The 21,391-nt window shown below is 38.4% G+C and overlaps 1 protein-coding gene across 2 annotated transcripts in view; it reads right to left on the bottom strand.

The window, feature by feature from the left end:
• Positions 1–21,391, bottom strand: part of CYB5R4 (cytochrome b5 reductase 4) — a 94,675-nt gene that overhangs the window by 10,444 nt on the left and 62,840 nt on the right. For both annotated transcript variants that reach the window (XM_082634367.1, XM_082634366.1), the window contains 5 exons: positions 20,670–20,792; positions 7,635–7,775; positions 5,887–6,039; positions 2,741–2,891; positions 2,346–2,432 (listed from right to left, as the gene is read on the bottom strand). In XM_082634367.1, coding sequence (XP_082490493.1) covers positions 2,346–2,432; positions 2,741–2,891; positions 5,887–6,039; positions 7,635–7,775; positions 20,670–20,792 — 655 coding nt within the window. The remainder of the gene's footprint in view (positions 1–2,345; positions 2,433–2,740; positions 2,892–5,886; positions 6,040–7,634; positions 7,776–20,669; positions 20,793–21,391) is intronic.

Genomic DNA, 21,391 nt, shown 5'->3' with positions numbered 1-21,391 from the left:
TGTTTCCCATTGAGGGTCTGACCCCAAGGCCTTTGTGTTTTCCAGTGAGGGTCTGACCCCGAGTCTCCGGGGGGGCACAGATTATCCGATGATGGAAGTCAGTGCCAGTAGAGGGCCCCCAGCCCTCTACCTCCGGAAAGTGGAAGGAAAAGGAGGGAGCAGAGAGCGCACAGTAGGGGGAGCAGGCAGGTGAGAGCCGGGAGAGAGCGAGCGAGCAGAAGAGAGAGGATAAAGGCCGGCCAGAGGCAAACACTCACTTCTCCCAGCAAACTGGAGCGTCTCACTCACTTAGAGCCAGTCATCCAGAAGTGAAAAAAAGGGGCCTTTCCTCATCCTCAATCCTGCAGCCTATGCAATTCCACCAACCCAAATTACTTGGACCAAGTGAGACAAAAGAAAACACACAGAGGACATTGTTAAAGGGCACTTCATGTTCAGAAGCTGTCAACACATGCCTTTCTACCAATTCTTTCTTTTTTAAAATTTTTTTTACCTTTTTATTTTATATTGGAGTATAGTTGATTAACAACGTTGTATTAGTTTCAGGTGTAAAACAAAGTGATTCAGTTATACATATACACGTTACTTCTTATGTTGAGTTTAACATCAATGGATAGACTAAGAGTACAATGTCTGTTTGCTGAAATAATAGTAAATGAATTTTTCTTGTACAAGCAAACTACCTTGAAGAATACCATGTCCCAAAACTGCCAGAAATACTTTTTAAAAAAAACCTAGCTAAAAAAGTGTAGCTATGTCTGCTTAAAGTCTTTTAAATGCTTGCTTAGGAAGCAGGAGCTCAAACAGTCAATACAAGAACACATGTATACAGACAGAGGTCCTTCATAACAGCAACCCAAATATCTGAGGCAGGCCTTCACAATTTCCAAGCATCTGTACTATCTTCTCTAGTCCTCACAACAGGCTTATGAAGTAAGTAGGAAAGATGTCATTATTCTATTTTGAAAATAAAGGGACAGGCCCACAGAGCTACGTAATTTTTGAATACAGTTTCAAGCTAGTAAAGGGTAGACTGAAAAACAGAATTTAGGTCTTTAGGCTTTTTGATAAATGCTGCTTCTGATTTTCGACTTTGAAAATCAGTGAAAACGACACGTGGAAAACCCAGGAATTTCTATTTCTTTAAATGATGCTCTAAATTGCCGTGCAACTACTTTAGTACATATTCTTAGGTTTATGTTTTAAGTATGTAAGAAAACACTCTGATAATTAAATTCAGGTCGTCCTTCATTTGTGCAAATTATTTACTAAAAGAGAAAGAGGGGGAGGATGGGAGACAACAGGGAGGAAAAGACTAGAAGGAACCACGGCATCACCTTAGTGAGGATGTTCAGAAAATATTCAGAAGAACCTGGAGCCCCTGGGACAGCTGAATTAATGAGGTCTTTAACTTTTAAAATGTCTAGAACTTCATCTCCACCATACTGTCATAAACATAAATACTTACGTCAGATATTCTGTATGACTTATGAAGTTTTGCAATTCTTAGAAACAGTTTTTAATGATTACAAAAATGCTTCAGAAATATGACAGCTTGGCCAACTCATTCTTCTTCTGAAAATTTTGTCTTGAATTTCCAACTGCTTTCATATCTCCTTAGGGGAGATGGGGCATATGTGTGTTTAAATTATCTCACTTCCTTGGACTGTCCTAGGGCTCTTTTTTCAATGAAACAAATTGCCGCCTTGCTGTCCTTGCTGCCTCGTTTTACCACTGAATTCAGCCTGATTCAGACTCTTTTCTATTACCTAAACCAGCATTTCCCAAAGTGTGTACTGAGGACCACTAGTGATATTTAATACGTGTTAATGTAAACGAACAAAAATGAAGAGAATCTTGCTAAACAATGCAGAAGGAATCCCCTTCTTGGAAAGTCACAGTGGACATTGGCATAGCAAAGGCTCTAAGAAATCCTGCAGTAAAAAAACATGTTTATTTTTGCTTAACCTATCTCACCAGATTTATTTGATCTGTCCCCATTATAACAAGAAAATCTTGAATTACCAAATTGGCTACACTGGATCATTTTCAACGAAACCTGAGTATAAACAACATAACATAAACATAAAGCCCGGTATATATTTTATTGATACATATTTGATGTCACATTGACCTTATCAAACTGTTTCTTTGGGGGAGGTGTACTAACATTATTTAACATTACTTACATTTAGTTTTTTAGTTTTTTTTTTTAAGAGAATTAGTGATTATTTTTGTTTGAAGGAGTTTCCTGGTCAGTTAAAAACTCCAACCAAAGGAGGCAGAGTATCAACGGACTAAACCTGTATGAATATTTAAAAACAGAGCTAATACCACTTTTATACCTTTTATCCTTAAATGCTAATTTCTCCAATTGGCTTCTCCAAATTATGTCATCCTCTGTTTTATTGAAGAACATCAGCTTCACTTTCCTTAAAAGAAAAAAACAAAAACAACTCAAAAAGTACTATTTCGATTATAGAATTAAAAATATGCATGAATGGAAAGTCTAAAAGTGAACTAGCATGAATGTTTTTTCGTGCCAACTAGGTAACCAAAAATACCAAAAATAAAGGAATCAAGTAAATAAAACAGCTTGGAAGGGAGAAAGAAGAGTGAGAAATGACGACTGAGGGATAACATGTCTGTTGAGGTCCACTAAGTATTTAATCGATTTAGAATACCTTCTACTAATCTAGCAGTCTTACAAGGGGTAGTAATTAAAGACAAAATGACATACCTGAGACTGGGTATATTAGTCAAAGCATAACTCAGTACTTTAACCATTGGTGTGAAGCCTGTTCCCGCTGCCAATAAAAAGAGATCTTCCAAGTCTTGGAACTGGGATATTTTAAAATTGCCCTCGGGATTGCTTACAGAAACATAATCTCCTAAACAATGAAATATACATAAAATTAGGAAAAAGAAAAAACTGAGACCGTTAACCTAGCTGAATTAAGAACACTAGGAGGAACAGGTTGCATAATTATCAGACTACATCTCAGTTTTTAAGGAATGTAAGGGGTTTTGAGAATACTCACTAGGCTCCCAAGTATGTCATTATACTCAAAGTATCATTATAATCAAATTAATAATGAGATTTCATTATACTCATTTCCCAATATTATTTTCCCAAATCAGCTGGAGTCTCTAACATACAAACTACTGCCAAACATTTAACTACAAATTATCAATAAAGGCTTGATTGCTAAACTAAAACTAGGCACTTCAAAAGCAGAGTCCGAGTATACCTGTCTTGCACAGTATAGGGCAGAAAATACACATTCACTACTTACATACTGATTCTTAACCACAGTAATAAGCGTAGTAGGAGAGAAAATTGAAATGGAAATGTATTCTAATATCTTATGTTGTAAGTGTGCTAACTTTGCCTCCATCAAATCTCTGAAAATACCTATCAATTAAAACAAGAGCTGTTCTGCGTTTAATTCCCATAAAGACAAATCAAGATCAGAAACCGTACTTGGGGCATGCTACTTCCAAATTTTCAATCAAAACAGTTGAATCAACCCTTTTCTGCTATGCAGTTGGTATAATCACTATGTACCACTCATATAATGTCTTTAGGACATTTCAGAAATTTTCAATGTAACTTTAAAAATACAAAATAAAGCTGACCATATTTTAAAAACAATTTCAAATGCTCTGGTTTATTTTAAAATGTTTGGATGCTCATAATTTTTCCCTTTTTTGTCAATGGCAGGATAGTAAGACTGTTGTAGTAATTGATGAGTTAAACATTAGAAAGTAACAGAAGCTCCTTGTTATAGTTTGAAAGGGACCATAAGATCAGAACATCCTCAGGAAAAAGTCAGCTGGTTGTTTACTAAAGCAGCCTCACAGAATGATATTAACTTGATAACTTCTGTCCACAGTCCAGTCCTTCCAATGCCATAAAATTGATTACACTCAGGCAAGGACTTGATGCTAATGAAGTTCACAAGAGATTAAAGCACACATTCCAGAATGGCAATGGATTTTCAGCCTGACTACCTGCATCTAGTGACCTGCGCATTACCCGCCCCCATCCAGGGCATCTCATTCCCAGTATTGGAAGACCAAATATTTGGAACATTTAGAAGGGCAAAATAATCGTTTAAAAGTTACTTGATGAACATGGAATTGAAACAAAGAAGTGGATAATTTTATAGGGTAGCTCACATAGGCCATAATGAGGCTTCATGAGTTATCACTGCTCTCATGAAGGCATCTCATTCCCAGTATTGGAAGGGCATCTCCAGGGTGTCTCATTCCCAGTATTGGAAGACCAAACATTTGGAACATTTGGAAGGGCAAAATAATCCTTTAAAAGTTGCTTGATGAACATGGAATTGAAACAAAGAAGTGGATAATTTTATAGGGTAGCTCACATAGGCCATCATGAGACTTCATGAGCTACCACTGCCATGCCAGTGTACAACCCTCTAAGTGGCACCAGTATCTGTGCCATGACTAGTTCCCCTAGATGAAGATGAAAAAAACACTGATCTTGCTATTCTGGCTTTCCTTTCCATGCTCTGTGCTGACTCTCCACCCTGCTCTCTGCTACACAATCTCTATGGATAGGTTATAATACCATCAGTTAAGTTTCCAGCTGCTATATTACAATCATGTTGTCAGCCCTTCACAAGGTGATATCACCTTCACTAGATCTGTAGGTATTCCAGAATTCTTTAGGTTCACATTTATGTTCAATATTTTGATTTATGTAACCAAAGATGACTCATCACATCTATTATATGTAGACTGCTGAGCTTAACTTTCAGACAGCAGCAAATTTCCTCTATTTCCAAATTTTATTGATCTACTTCACTCAATATTACTGCTAATACTGTCTTAAAAGGGGAGGAGCTCTTTTATTGTTAGGCAAAAGGCAGTGAAAAGTTGAAGACAGAAAAAGGAGTAGAAACAGGAAGGGGGGCGGTCTCTAAATATTAGTAGGTTTCATTATAGTCCCTTTATTAATTCTTTCAAAGTACTTTTATTGAGCGCCTGTTAGGCGCTAACTGCCTTGCTGGGTATGGAAAATACGAAGATAAGACATATCTATCCTTAAACTCAAAGTCCTGTAAAGAAGGAATATTATTTATTCTTATCCTAGATCAATGAACAAAGTGTTAGTTACCGAGGGGTGCAGAAGAGGAGGGAGGCTTCATAAAGTAAGCGATATTTTTAAAAAATATTTTTAAAAAGGTACTTGACAGGTAGAGAGAGGCATTCTAAAAAACTCAAGCACCTAAGAATGAGGATGACAAACTTCTGGACTAACTGATTAAGTCCTCTTCATGGCCTGCAAAGACTTGGATGCTTTTTCCAGCTTCACCTCTCACTGTACAAAATACTAGTGCTACTCAGGTAATGGAGACCCATCCAAGGCGTCAAAGCTGCAGAGCAACATGATTAAAGCTATCATCAAGTCAGTATGGAAAAAGAACTGGAAAATGCAGATTAATAGCAAGATACCAGTTAGAGGCAACTGAGAGAGACCAATTACAGATTAAGAGAGAAATGATGAAGGCTTGATCTAAGAAGGTGGCAGAAGGGATAGAAAAGAAAGATTAAAAAGTCACTGAGAGGTAGACTCAATAAAACTTAGTGACTGACTGGATTGGGAGGGAGAAAATGGGAAGACTCAGGGATGACTCGAGTCTCCAGATTGGGTCGAAGATGTACAGTGATGCTGCAAATAGCAGATGAGGAATATGGAAGCAAGGATAGGTTGGTGGGACTAAGAGAACATGACTTTGGTGGCAGACATGATGAGTTTAAGATATCTGACAGACTCCCACAGGGAAATAACTAAGAGAAAGTGTAACATGTGATCCAATCCAGAACACAATCTAGGTTAAAAAAATATATACTAACCAATCTGAAGATGATCAAGCTCTGGTGTAAAGAGTCCAGCAGGGTAGATTTTGATCAAAAAGTAGATGTATTTATTGTTGGGAAAAACTGGTTCCTTGAACTCTGAGAATAAGGAATCAGATACGGGTGTATATGGCTTCACAATTTCAGTACCTGGAAAAAGTCACAACAAAGAAATTCAAATCTAAAATCTAAATGAAGATGAAGCATACAAATTTTATGATGCTATCAGTATATATTTAAAACTGTGCACTTAATGTAAACTTAATTCTATGTTCTATATGTATGTAGTACATGTATATGTACCCTAAACCTATGTGTGCTGAGATAATTTTAGCAAATCAGTAATCTACCCATAATATAAATAATCTGTTTTTATTAAGCGTGGCATAAGGTGATGGGGTTTTATGTTAATAAACTTAGACAACCATCTACACCATCAGCATGTAAGCTTTGTAATAGGCCACAACAAAAATGGCATTAAAAGTTAACAGAGATGCAAGAAGGTACTTACATAATAATTTTAATTATACACCAAATTTTTTAAAGATTTTATTTTATTTTATTTATTTTTTGCCTCACCACACGGCACGCGGGATCTTAGTTCTCTGATCAGGGATCAAACCCATGTCCCCTGAAGTGGAAGCACGCAGTCTTAGCCACTGGACCGCCAGGGAAGTCCCCATACACCAAATTTTTAACAATGGATTCCGATGGCCAGTGGGATCATTTGAGTTCCAGGAAGGGAAGAATTTCACTTTTTACTTTATATATTTCAAATTGTTTTAACAATTTAATATTTTATATATTACTTTGGTAACTGAAAAGAATGTTAATCCAACTACTTCTAAGAATATAATAATAAAAAACAGGGTAAATAAGAAGTCATATTTTAGCTAGCCAAATTCCAAAGAAAGAGGAGTCACCACATGTTTGAAAGACCAAAATTTTATACACGGTTCCATCACATATACAAAAATTAATCTATGTGTAAATTATAATACATTGACAATAACCACACTGGGGAAGATACCAGCTATTGAATGATAACTTGGCATTAGTGACGATGAAGAGAAAAACTGAACAGCGCCATCATAATAAACCATAGTCACCAAATCCTGGCTGGTAGTCTGTGAGGCTGATTGCTGGAAAGGCTAGGAGTGTTACCTTCTGCAGTTTCAAAAGACTAAGAAGATGTCAGACATCGGTAAGAAAGGTATTTAAAACAAGTAAATGAGGTAATTTCAGGACGAAAATGAGGGAAAAAGAATTTACACAGTAAGGAGTATGTTTAGAGAGCTTCTTATACTAGTGGTACATGCAAGGAAATCATTTATAATCCTCCACTCATTTTCAGTTTTATAAATTCAACTTCATAAATGACAGACCCGAAAGTGGCTAAATAGAGACGTTAGTGTGTGTTTCTGGCAGCTGTCTTCACGGAAGACCATCTGTGTGCTCCCTCACCTCTTTCCTTTAAGGCTTTGTTAGTAATAAATTACAATGCTGGTGGCATTATCTCTGTGACTAGTGATAATTTCTTTGTTCATACAGTGATGCAGCACAGCTATAGTTCCCACATGTAGGATCACTGCATCCACAAACCTAGAATCTGGCTATCACGAAGTCTAGCTGCCCAGAAACATTTTATTTATAACCTAAATGGGCACTTCCTCGAGAGATTAGTACTGATTCCGAACTGCTTATAAAAGAAGAAAATGTTTCCGCAAAGCCTCTGCTTGCCTTACCTGTAATAGTTAGCTTGAAGTAAACATGATGCCCAGCTGGCACCTGAAGATGTGTGCTTGGTGGAAGCATCAAGCAGAAAAGCTTCGTACCGTGAGTCACATCTTCCTTGGAAATTAACTGGCACTTTCTGTAGTACAAACCTAGAAAGTGAGTCATTTTCTCTTAGTGATGAATAAATTAAATAAGAAGTACCCTCAGACCTACCACGCAAAAACACAGGCTCAGCTTTTGCTCTTCAGTGAGCTTGAGTTTCACGAACAGGCCTATGACATTTTAAACATTCGTCAGTATTTTGAAAATCTCATAGTGTTAGTTTTTTCCATTTTATTTCCTGTAATATCCATTTTCTAAAACCTGTAAGTACTTCTGTAATTTGAAAAATAAGCTCTACAAAATGAGTGTTATTTTCTCATGTTTGTTGTTATAGCATGTTAAAACCATTATAGTCTAAGAAATTAAAGTCTAGTTTATTTCTTCTTAAATTTACTTTTTAAAATAATTCCATCCTTTAAGCCTATAACAGCTATATAATTAAATTGTAGATGTGAAAAATATTTGATAATCAACAAACTCATTCTAAATTCTTTTCTTACAGAATGGAAAAGTCCTGAAACTCAAATATTTAAGGTTTAACAATATCAGCACTATTCAATAACTTAGAAATATTTCTTTGATAAAGGCAGGAAAAATATACATTCTTGTGTCTCTGTACATGTGTATTATATATACACAAACAAAATTCATATATATATATATGAATTATACAACATTTCAATGGTCAAAAAATGACTAAAACAAAAAATAAGCTTAGGTTTAAGGGTGTAAGTTCTGATTATCTGGAAAATTAATTTAAGTGAAAAACTGAAGATGCCAAGTTTGTGGTACTAAAATACAAATAAACAAAAGGAATCAAGTATTTCTATAAATATGGGAAATATTTGAAATTAATACCCTAAGCTCAGGAAATATTATTTGTATACAGAGCAAAATAATACCACTTGGATTGGAAGATCTTGTTACAGAAGTTCTGAAAGCATGAATATTTTCACTTGTAAATTTTCTTTCGGATGTAAACAGCATGCCAGAGTAGACTTTGTTTCATAATTTCCTCTCTTTTATAAAACAGCATTTACAGAGATGTCAGGAATTAATCCTAATAAAGCATCTTATTACCCTAATTATGCTCTTTTTTTTAACCTAAAAATATTTAAGTAGGTGCAAAAAGATTTACTCCAGACCTCAGGATGTGAAGGTCCTACATCGAATAATGGAATGGTTACTGGAAAACTAAAATTCACATAGAATCCTAAGAAATCATTTTGGCCACAGTGTCATCCAATTCTTTTCTTCCCTTGTCCCTTTTGCTCCCAAAGATCCTGGTCACTAAATCTTACCATCTGTCACCATGGTAGCTCGGTATGCACATAAACTTAAGAGTGCATCATTGCCAGGGCAAAGCTTAGACCAGGTTACAGCTAAGGGTACCGCCCCAGAGTTATCCCAGAAGGCCTTACTGGACCGACGAAGGATCAGAGGACCTAGGCTCACCCCCAAGAAGAAATGAAGGTAAGCTGTGACAAAGCGAAAGAGAGGCATGGACATATATACACTACCAAACGTAAGGTAGATAGCTAGTGGGAAGCAGCCGCATAGCACAGGGAGATCAGCTCGGTGCTTTGTGACTGCCTGGAGGGGTGGGATAGGGAGGGTGGGAGGGAGACGCAAGAGGGAGGGGATATGGGAACATATGTATATGTATAACTGATTCATTTTGTTATAAAGCAGAAACTAACACATCATTGTTAAGCAATTATAGTCCAATAAAGATGTGAAAAAAAAAAGAAAGAAAATAAGAGAAGCCTGAAAGTCAAAGACGACAAAGCTGAAAATAAAACCTTTCAGCCCTAAAAAAAAAAAAAGAAAGAAAGAAAAGAAAAGAAATGGAGGTTCAAACGATCTCCTTATCCCTTCCTCTAGACCTTCCTGGGACCCAGAGTGGTAATACAATATGAGACCCCCATCTATATGTCTAAATACATGAAAGTTATATATCAGACAAATAACTGCTAAATAAAATATGTTCTATGTTGTACCTTGAAATATACTTTGATAATGTCCTAGAAGGCTAGGTTCGAATTCAGGATTCTTCAACTCCTCAGAGTTCCATGCAGGAAGATGGCGGAGGGATGAGAGCCGCACTCCCTTGACTGCCTATGGCCTGACCCCCCTCTTCTCAGCCCCACTGTCTGACCCTGAGTGGAGCCTTGTGCAGGTGTGGGTGCACCAGCCCATATGTTAAGGCTCATCTACATGCTCTCTCCATAAACAGCCTTGGCTACTTCTTGGATAGAAGCGGATTTGGGGCCATTTGGGCAGGGAATTCTGGGGCTCCAGATACCTGGAGGGCAGTGGTGAAGGAAAGAGCCTGAACTCCAGGTGGATAATTCTTCACCTTGCTCACTCCTCATCCCGTGGGAGCAGTGCGGCCGGAGGAGAGCCCTTGTGTTTTCCTACAAGCACGGAGTCCAGGGCAGGTGCCCCTCCTGACAGTTTCACTTCTAGCCTTTACCAGAAAGGATTTTCTACAGTAAGTATGCACCTCTTTGACTATACTTAAAACACAAGGAAACTCTGGGTTCCAGTGACTGACTGGCTTTCCTTGTTAGAGAATTAACACCGTATTCCTGCTGTTTAACACCACTGAGATAATTTCAACATTTTACCAATAAAACTGCCATAATTTCACAAGGACGTGCTAACAATAGGTTCTAAAAGTCTTACGGAAATTTTAAGAATGGTTTTGTCTTTCAGTTGCACTGAGGAGAGAAGTGTCACAGGCATGGACCTGAAAAATGGGGGAAAAGGAGTATAAAGCAGATACACTGACAACTTCAGTCTGGATAATGCCTGTATTGAAGTGTCAGGTTTTTGGTTTTATAAGCATAATTATACAAGAAAATGAGAAACTGAAAATAAATATGAGATGGTGAAACAAAAACATAAGACAGAAAACTGTCTGCCCAGAAACCTCAGTTCTTTTTTAATCTTTATTTTTTTATTGAAGTATACTTGTTCTTCAATGTTTCAGGTGTACAGCAAAGTGATTCAGTTATAAATACACACACACACACACACACACACACACACACAAAACACACATTCTTTCTTTTTCAGGTTCTTTTCCATTATAGGTTATTACAAGATATTGAATATATTTCCCTATGCTATGTAGTAGAGGTCCTTGCTGTTTACCTATTTTATATACAGTGGTGTGTATATGTTAATCCTACATTAACTTCTTTTAATAACATACATATAATATTGAGACATTCAGCGTAACACTGAAATGCTGAGGATAATATGATAATTTGGGTATCCTTTTTTCTTCTTGTTGAAAAGACACTATAGCTTTCCTTCTAAAGAGTAGACTTTCACAGGCTAAAATAAAGACAAAGCTCAGTGGGAGAGAGACGTGAAAGAGAGCACTGGACTGGGAGTACATACTGCCTTCAACCTGTCCTTCAGATCCTTCTTGCTCCTAGTATACTTTTTGTTTTTCTGGCCATGCTACGCGGCATGCGGGACCTCAGTTCCCACACCAGGGATGGAACCTGTGCCCGCTGCAGTGGAAGTTCAGAGTCCTAACCACTGGAATTCCCCCAGTACACTTTTAAAGCACCTATCCACTCTCATTTTCCCTGCTGGAAGCAGGGGCTTACAGAAGTTAAATGGCTTGCCCAAGATCACAGAGTCGCTTGAGATGTGGGATGAGGCAACAAGTTATGAGAGTTTCTCGCCCCAACTCATAGGCCTTGTTCAAAAAGTTTGAGAATCATCGTTCTAGAACAGTACATCGTTCTTTAGCATCTTCCTCCTAATTTTGACCCCATCGGTTCAAGCATAAATGTTTATAGATTATCCCTCCACCCTTTACAACTCCCTACTAACTATTTAATGTCCAAATTAAGGAACCAGTTCAACAAGTCACCATCCATCCCAGGTACATCTCTTCTTCAACATCCCCAATTCCTACCGTTCTGATCAACCACAGGTTTTCTTAGCACTCTTTACTACTTTCAATTAACTAAATACAGGTGTCCCCCGCTTTTCGAAATTTCCCTTTACGCCGCTTATCTTTTATGAAAAATCTACATTAGTACCTGTTTTTCCTAACTGGAAGAAATCCAAAGAGGATTTTCACTTTTATGAAAAACGGTGAAAAGGGAAAATAGCATTCAGCATTTGTTTTGCAGTGAGCTGTTACGGAGGCAGCGTGCACCCCGAGCAGAGAGAGTAGCACCCCAAGCTCCTTCCCCAGGAGCTACACTCAGCATCTCAGCATCAAGCCGCCATAACTTTGAACTGTGCCTGTGAGCATCTGCGCTTCGTCTCAGTTTACCTTGTGCCTCCGTGAGCTAGATGTGTCCTAGGGTAACTGCTTCTTCCCTTTACACCATTTCCACTTAGGAAAGATTCCATAGGAAGGCTCTACTTTTGGATAGTGGGGAAACCTGTATGATTTACTTACCTCCTAATTTGCAATCTACCTTTGCTCATGTCTTCCTCTAAGATCTTCCTGAACCAACATAGAGCAACCAGTTAGTGCAACTACACACTTAAAAAATGCTCCAATGGAAAATAAATAACCCCAAACATCAATACTAACATCTACAATACTTTAAGATGTATTGATATACATACCTAGATATGTCCACGCAGAAAAACCCACAACCTACAGCCATTCAATTCAATAGACATTCCATTTAGAAACTGGGTTATGTAAGGAGGGAAATCCAATATTACATTAACACCTTGGAAGAGGCTCAGAGCAAGACATGATATTGTCTCTTAGCTCAATTTTATCAGATGCCTGAAAGGGTGAAGCCATATGTTGCTGAGACCACTCCGGTTTCTGGAACCTATTAAGGTTGAATAGAAAGGCTGCACACTTGAGGGGCCTTGCCCTGGGAGACATTTTTCATATGATGTGCTGATGGACTGGAGAGCTATTAATGACTGAATGAGATTCTAGTAAAGCGCCGGTTTCTTCTTAGCTGTGTATCATTTGATATACATGGTTCACGGCCAGAGACCAGGGCTGGGCTGTGAGATAAGAGAAAATCTACATATTGGCCTCTGCCCCCGGTTCCTGGCACAGAGTTCCTAAAACTCTTATAATATCTTACGTGATAAGAACAGAAGGAGCATCTCTTGTCCTTCACACAGTAGTTCCCCCTTATCCATGGGGGATACATCCCAAGGCCCCCAGTGGATGCCTGAAACTTCTGGGGTTTCCTATATATATGTACATATTATACAGTTGTAATTTATAAATTAGGCATGGTAAGAGATTAACAACAATAACTGATAATAAAATAGAACAATTATAACAATATGCCATAATAAAAGTTATGTGAATGTGGTCTGTCTCCCTCAAAATATCTTACTGTACAAACTTAATGCCATTTTCACCTTAACTAAGTACTTATCATGAACTGTGGCAGTAACTTTTGCAGTTTAAAGTACAACAGCAGAACTAGCATGGGGGCTTCCCTGGTGGCGCAGTGGTTGAGAGTCCGCCTGCCGATGCAGGGGACGCAGTTCGTGCCCCGGTCTGGGAAGATCCCATGTGCCGCGGAGCGGCTGGGCCCGTGAGCCATGGCCGCTGAGCCTGCGCGTCCGGAGCCTGTGCTCCACAACGGGAGAGGCCACAGCAGTGAGAGGTCCGCGAACCACAAAAAAAAAGAAAAAATCTAGCACGGATTCCTTTTTCCTTCTTCACAATTTCACAGAGAAGATTTGTTCTCATGGTAGATCTTAGCAACCTCATAATTTGATTTTTCTTTTCCTTTCCTTGTTAAGACAAGAACTTTCACCCTTTCACTTAAAGGAAGCAATTTATGGCTTCTCTTTGGCATTCTGGAATTGCCAGCATCACTCCCCTTGTGCTTTGGGGCCATGACTAAGTAAAATAAAGGTGACCTGAACACAAGCACTGTGTGATCCCGCGACAGTTGATCTGATAACCCGGAAGGCTACCAAGTGACTAACGGGTGGGATGCGCTGGACAAAGGGATGATTCACGTCCCCAGCGGGACGCCTTGAGATTTCATTACACTACTTAGAACGGTGCACAATTTAAAACTTATGAATTGTTTATTTCTGGAATTTTTCATTTAATATTTCTGGACCACGACTGACTGTGGTAAGTGAAACCTCTGAAAGCAACACCACAAATAAAGGGGGAAGCACTGTATTTGTCTTTGACCCTCATCTCTCACACGGGATTCCTAAAAAAATACATGCATGGCTCTAATTTCATAGTTTATCCCTTGTAAATTCCTACGTAATAAGAGAACCAGGAACATTTTTGTCCTCATGAGGTGACTCTGGCTGGGCTCCTGGATGAGCGCCGGTCACCAGAAAGACTCAGCTCTGATAGAAGTTTGGAATTTCCAGCCCCACGTCCCACCCTCTGGAGAGGGGAGAGGGGCTGGAAATGAAGTTAATAACTGACCATGCCTACGTGAGGAACCTCCATAAACTCCCAATAGCACGGGGTTTAAAGAGCTTCCAGGTGGGCAAACACATCAACACTGGGAGGGTGGCAGACCTCAACTCCCCACGGACAGACGTTCCTGTGCTCAGGACCCTCCCAGACCTTCTCTCACCCTCTGCATCTCTTCCATCTGGATATTCACCTGTATCCTTTATCATATGTGATCTACTCTAGCAAACTGATCAAGCCCAGGGAAGGGGTCTTTGGAACCTCCCATCTATAGCCAGTTGGTCAGAAGGACAGGTGGTAACCTGGGCTTGCCACTGGCGTCTGAAGTGTGTGTGTGTGTTGGGGGACGGGGGTAGGGATCATGTGGGACTGAGCCCTTAACCTGTGGGATCCGATGGTGTCTCCAGGTAGACAGTGTCAGAACTGAGTTAACTTGTAAGACACCAGCTGGTACTGCAAAGAACTGCTTGCTGTGGAGGAAAATCTCCATGTATTTGGGACCAGAAGTGTCAGGAGTGAAGCGTTCTAGTAAAGGAGACACATAGGAGACAAAGACAGTAGGGAGGGAGGGCGTTTTCTTCCTACACAGGAAAGAAAAATCTGAGTTTTTCCTTTACAGAATGTCACAGTTCATACAGCAGGGGTCATCCTGATTTAGCCTTGCTGGCTGGCTGTTTCTGCCAAGACAGTGAGCTTGATGAGCAATGAACTTGTGCGCAGGGATGATGTTCAGAACACCTGCGAACAAGCGGAGCTTTCAATAGCTCAGTTGGTAGAGCAGAGGTCTGCAGAACACTTGAGAACAAACTATTTTCAAGAACTGTACAAATATCTAACATTTCTGACTATGGATAAAATAACTCAAACCCATGAAGTCACTAGAATACCTTCCTATGCTGAAGAAACAACAAAGTTTTAGTTATTATATACTTTTAAAAGTATTATGTAATTGCATTTATTTTGCTGTTTTTAAAAATTATTCAGCCTTTTCACTAACTTTGGTAAGACTTCCACTTAAACTCTAGTAGTATAGTTTTATCATCCTCACCCAAACCACTCCTGAATATATGAATAAGAATACGCTCATAACACAGCTTCAAACACTAGGATGATAAATGTGTAAGGGCACACATTTTTCCATATACTGGGGTACAACCTAATGAAGCAGTATTAGTAAGTTGACAATAAAGCATAGATTCCTTTCTGTTTTAACTATTACTGTTAAAAATATACCTAAAGTGGGCTTCCCTGGTGGCACAGTGGTTAGGAATCCGCCTGCCAATGCAGGGGACACAGGTTTGAGCCCTGGTCCAGGAAGATCCCACATGCCATGGAGCAACTAAGCCCGTGTGCCACAACTACAGAGCGTGCACTCTACAGCCCGCAAGCCACAGCTACTGAGCCCACGTGCCACAACTACTGAAGCCCACGTGCCTAGAGCCCATGCTCCGCAACGAGAAGCCACCGCAATGAGAAGCCTGCGCACCTCAACGAAGAGTGGCCCCTGCTCGCCGCAACTAGAGAAAGCCCGCACACAGCAACGAAGACCCAACACAGCCAAAAATAAATAAGTTAAATAAATAAATTTATTAAAAAAGACATAAAAAATTATTGTAAAAATATATATACACCTAAAGTGTATTCAGGTCTTTTACTACCTCACCTAGACAGATGTGAGTTGAATCCTTCTTTCAAAGTGAGGATTTTATAGAGTTAAATATTAGCATTAAATTAGGAGAAAGGAAGCTCTTTCTCCAAGACTAGATTCAATGGGGCCCTTAGACAATGGGGTCCACATCATAGCAAGGTTGTCACTAGATTTGAACATTTCTGTGCTTATCACTTTTCCTCAGTTCCATAACTAATAATTCAGCCAACATTATACACTGAAGTGCCTGAACTGCCTGAATTCTAAGTTTTTAAACTTCTTCTATTCTACCTTTTAATATAGTAAATAATTTCTTACTCATTTACAGCCTGCCCCATCTATTCTGTGTCTCTTCATATTCAGGCCATTCCGCTAGAAATAAGAAGAAGACAGCAAAATGCCAAAGTATCTTATAGTTACTGTGCAAGCAACAACTCTACACCTGTGGGACTGAGCAGACAATTTAAGAGAACAAAGCACAATGAAGTTTCTATTTGCTATCCCCAGTATTTTCTTCTTTTCCAGTAATTCTGAAGCTTGTTTTAGGCAGCAAAGAAACACGGATGCGCAGGCAAGGAAGGGGAGGGGAGGGGTGAGGGCAGTTCTTTCTACCCCTGCAACAAGAGCTGTGGTTCACTGTGGCGGCGAACAGCTTGCCTGCAGAATCACAGGCTCCACAGAAAGCCTCCATTAAGTGACTGCTCACAGAGTGCTGACAAGCACATTTACACCTACAGACAGTAGTTCAGTGTGTGTGCATGCGCGCGCATATGGTGTGAGCAGTTAGGAAGCCCTGATGAAAGTATAGTTCAAATAATGAGAAACTGCCATTTTTCTAGGTTGAAAAATAAATATCAGTGACTTCATACAGTTCAACTTGAATTATAAAGACAGTTATAGATTCTATATATATTTAACCTAGAGGTTTATAAACAGCTGCTGACATATCACAATTATGACACAATTTTTAAAAATCTTGTTTATAATTTTGGATCCCAATATTCATTTACTGAGTTGTTTGTTGGCAAATCTGTATAACTGCCTTTGTCTGGTGATCTAAGTTCCCATATTAAAGGCAATCACAATTAAAATAAACTTTAGGTTGGATACAGAAGTAGCAATCCAATTATCTATTAGCTTCTGACTCTTAATAGACACGTTTGTTAGTCATCACACACACACACACACACACACACACACACACAACTACACACTCATAATCTTCATCTATTCATCTTTGGGAAGAAGAAAATAATTGGAAGCACCCAAGTTACAAATGGTAGTTTGGTTCCAGTCATATAATTTAATTTACTAACTATTACAGCTGGATTAAAGGTAAAAATGAAGTAGTTTCTCTTCTCTGATTATGTTCTTTGCTACATTTGAATCTTTTGTGTAAGTAAATTTTAGATTTGACATGAGAAGGTAGTGCACTTACACACAACTTACATGCTTATTTTCAAACTTAAATTTTTAAACTAAGAAATTTCAGTAAGAGGAAGCCAGCATGAAAACCTCCTTGAAAACCAAGGAGCTACGTGATAGACTGAACATTTGAAGCTACTGACAACAAGTTAATCATAATACTCTGATCATGTAAGTATTCAGCTTTGCTAGTGTGGAAAATAACCTATAGTTTTTGTCATGATTTAAGGAAGAGAAAGGACGAACATGAAATTATCTATGCTAATTCTGTCAAACAAATAAAAAAAAAATCCCCTAAACTTTGAGTCATTTTCCAAAGTGGAAAATCTAATTCACTGAAAAATACATGCATGGCTCTGATTTCAGACAAGAAAGCTAAAGCGAACTACGATGGTTCATGATTCAAGCCAAAATTTATGGCAGGGATGAAAGAGTTCATGGAAAGCCTCAGGAAATTATAGAAAAGAATACTTGAGCAATGTTCATTCTATTTCCAAATGGAGGTCAGCCTGGGTTCTCAGTCTCATTTATTTCCAGGACTTAGCTTTTACCTGGTTTGCTATGATTTTCCAATCACTAGAGAGTCGGATAATTTCAGGGCAACAGATTTCACTTTAATAATATCTCTTTTCATTTTCACTGTCTTTTACCTATTCTCTTCTGATCTGCTACATCACTCAGTTATTCCTCTATGTTCTCTCTCCCTACCTTATACCACACAATTGAGACCTCCTGCTCTGGGAAAATGGCTCTATTTGAACTTTCCCACATTTAGCTTACATTTTCTTTCTCTACCACCTGCAAAAGGTCTGGCACAATAAGTACCCAGTAATGATACCTGGAAAGCCCTTCATAGTTTTTTTGGGTTTCTTTAAAGCCACTTTCAAAACATTGCTTGATATTCACCTCCTTCATTGATGGAGAGTCATTTAAGGTCAAATTCATCTGCATCTGTTTGTTCACTTAAGGTAACCTTACAATACATTCAAGTTTGCACTATGTAACTTGCTCTTACTGGCCTATTTCTTGATACAAGTATTCTTCAGTCTCATGTTTGTGTATGTTCTTTCTTCCGCCTGGGAAAATAATTTCTGATGCCTTTTATTTGTTTCGTACCACAATACCTAAAATAGCCTTCTACACACAGTATGTACTCAAAATACAGCTATGTGATATTTTTCTGAAAATTAAAATACTATCCACAAATATATTTTTATAATTTTAAATATTTAAAGATGCTAAACTGAATACATGCAGTTAGTTTCTTCTAACCCCTCCCTAAAATAACAGCAAAGATGGTTTTTTTTCTGTGTGTGTGGTTCTTTTTTTAAGGCCTAGCCTGCAAGGACAATAAGAACAGAAATAAAAAAGCAACAGAAGTTTGGGAGCTGACAAAGCAAAGAGACGACTGGTAACTGACTCAGTAGACTCCATAAAGCTAAATCCTAAGCTAGACAAACAAAAAGCCAAGAATCAACCCATCTGTAATATGAGATCCCTTTGAGGCTCAGAAATTGGCAGGACCAAGTATCTAGAATCAGAGTGAAGGCAGAGCTAAAACCATTTTCTGGAAGAAAGTTCATTGAAGAAGCCTAGATACCACCTCCCCCGCTTTCTGAAGTCCTCCCCTACTTCACATGGCCACAGGACTGATTCTCTCCTATTCTGGCAAAGTATCATAATTTTGCTCTCTCCGTAGAGGGCAAAACAAAGGGTCTCTAGATTGGGTATATGTTATAGGCTGAACTGTGTCCCCCTCAATTTTCAACGTTAAAGTCATAGCCCCCAGTACCCCAGAAAGTGACTATATTTGGAGACAGGGTCTTTTAAAAAGTAAGTTAAAATGAGGTCATTAGGGTGGCCCCTAATCCGATGTGACTGACGTTCTTATAAGAAGAGGCAGTAGGGACGCAGATGGAAGACCATGTGAACACAGCCATCTGTAAGCCAAGGAGGGGCCTCAGGAGAAGTCGACCCTGCCAGCACCTTAGTCTCAGACTTCTAGCCTTCAGACTGTGAGAAAATAACTTTCTGTTGTTAGGCCACCAAGTCTGTGGTACTTTTTCACAGCAGCCTTAGTAGACTAATATAGTATACTAGGCAAAAAAAAAAAAGAAAAGGAAATTAAGTTTACAGATATCCCAGCCTTCTTTTCCCTTATAACTTCTGAAATGCTGGATGCAAGGTAGAAGACTGTTTACCCTAGAGACTCTGACAAAATATGGGCATCAGACTTTTCCCGAAGAAACCATCCAGCCACATAGTAAATACTACTGTCAACAAGCCACACCCACAGGCACAGAGTTTCCAGTCAGCTTTTAGAGTTCCACCCTGAAGTACGAGCAGATGGGCAAGGATCAGCAGACCTTCAAAGAAAGCATCTAATATGAAAGACAGACCAAATTAAACAAACTGTAGGAACAGAGGCTACACAGGGAGACAAAAACTCTCAAACACTATAATTCTTAAAAAGAGAAGACAGAAAATAGGATGCTAAAACAAAGGAACAAAAATCAAAAGAGTTCTCCAAAGTTAAAAATATGAGAGTAGAAATGAGCAACACAACAGCAGAGCTGGAAGACACAGCCGAAGAAATCTCCCAAAAAGTAGAAGAACAGGACAAAACTGAAAATGAGAGAGAAAGGACAAGCTAATTAGAGAACTGGTTAAGAAGGCTTAAAGTAAGACTATTTCTAGAAAGTAGAACAGACCATGGAGGGAAGAAATATCAGTATTCCCCAGGCCTGAGGGTCTTAAGTTTCCATAATGGAAATATTAGCAAAGAGGATGAACATTCGCCACAGAAGTTGAAAGCAGACCCCCCATTAAGGTATATCAAACCGTGAAATTTCAAAACACTTGGAAGAGGCAAATCCTACCAGTTTCCAAAGAGAAAATAGGGAGTGCGTTCACTTTGTGAAAATTCATCAAGTAGAACACTTGTAATATGCACCTTTGCCTATAAATGTTATAGTTACATAAAAAGCTTTAAAAAAGAAAGAAAGGAAGGAAATGAATGGCATCATCCTTTAGGAATAAACTCAGAAACTGGTTTAGGTGAGCAGAGAGACAGTAAATGTGCCTTCTCTAACAGAAAAAAACTAGATGTGCCTACAAGGCACAAACTTAACTTGTTTCTGCACCTTTTATAAAAAAAAAAAAACCTCAAGGAGTGAATGGTTGGACAAGAGTTTGAGTGGGTTTCTACATTTAGGTATCATTACCTAATGACCTTTGTTATGTCTAAACATTAGATAGCAGAGTCAGAAATTTAATTTCTGCTTAAAAAAAAAAAAGAGGATAACAGACACAATGTCCCTTTCAACTCCATACGGAGAGATACAAGGACCCTTTGGCTCACTGCAAGTGGCCACGCAAACTCTGATACAACTGAACCACTGACACAACATTTTCGTTAACCCAGGACTCAAAACAGGAAGTAGCACAGCCTACCTGTACCTTTCTTTGGAATAAGTGAATTATGATTCTCCAGGGGATGACCAAGGCATTTCCAAGAAGCAGTCTCTTTTTTCTTCAGGACAATCTCTATTTTTCCCACATTCTCAACAACTCGCACTGAAAAGATGATAAATGGCATTTGTATTAATTGATATTAAATATAAGGTTTTACTTTTAAACCAATCTTTCTCAAACAACCCAAATGTCCCAATCAGATATGAATGACACTGAGCATTTGTGAGATAAATAAAATTTTGTGTACATGTTCATCAAAATTGTTTATGCCTTATATGGTGTTAAATCCAGTTTATGTTAGATTCAGATTAACTTCTTTCAAATTAATTTATCAAGGGCCAAACTAATACACAATGCTAGTTTTCATACAAGCTCAAATAGAGCCATGGCAACTAATTAACACATAGCTTAAAAAAAAAACTTAAATATACAAATTAGCCATTGAATGGATCCACAGAAGCAAATTTAATTTATACTCTTTTAACTTTTCTTGGGATCTGAGGGGTTCTTATGAGTGAATTCAGTAAACCAATATTGAGTCTAATAAACATAGAAAAAGCTTCAGGAGAATGAATCCCAGTAAAGTGCACGTCAATCTTTGATAATTAAAAATCTTTTAGTTTCTCTTTTTATTTTTGAATGTTTAAAATAGTTTAGAATACATGAGTACAATAATAAAATAAACTTTTAAAACTGATTAA

The sequence above is a fragment of the Mesoplodon mirus genome (genome assembly GCF_964341445.2).
Source record: "Mesoplodon mirus genome assembly, chromosome: 10".
NCBI classification, from domain to species: Eukaryota; Metazoa; Chordata; class Mammalia; order Artiodactyla; family Ziphiidae; genus Mesoplodon; species Mesoplodon mirus.
This window is presented reverse-complemented; position numbering and strand designations above follow the sequence as displayed.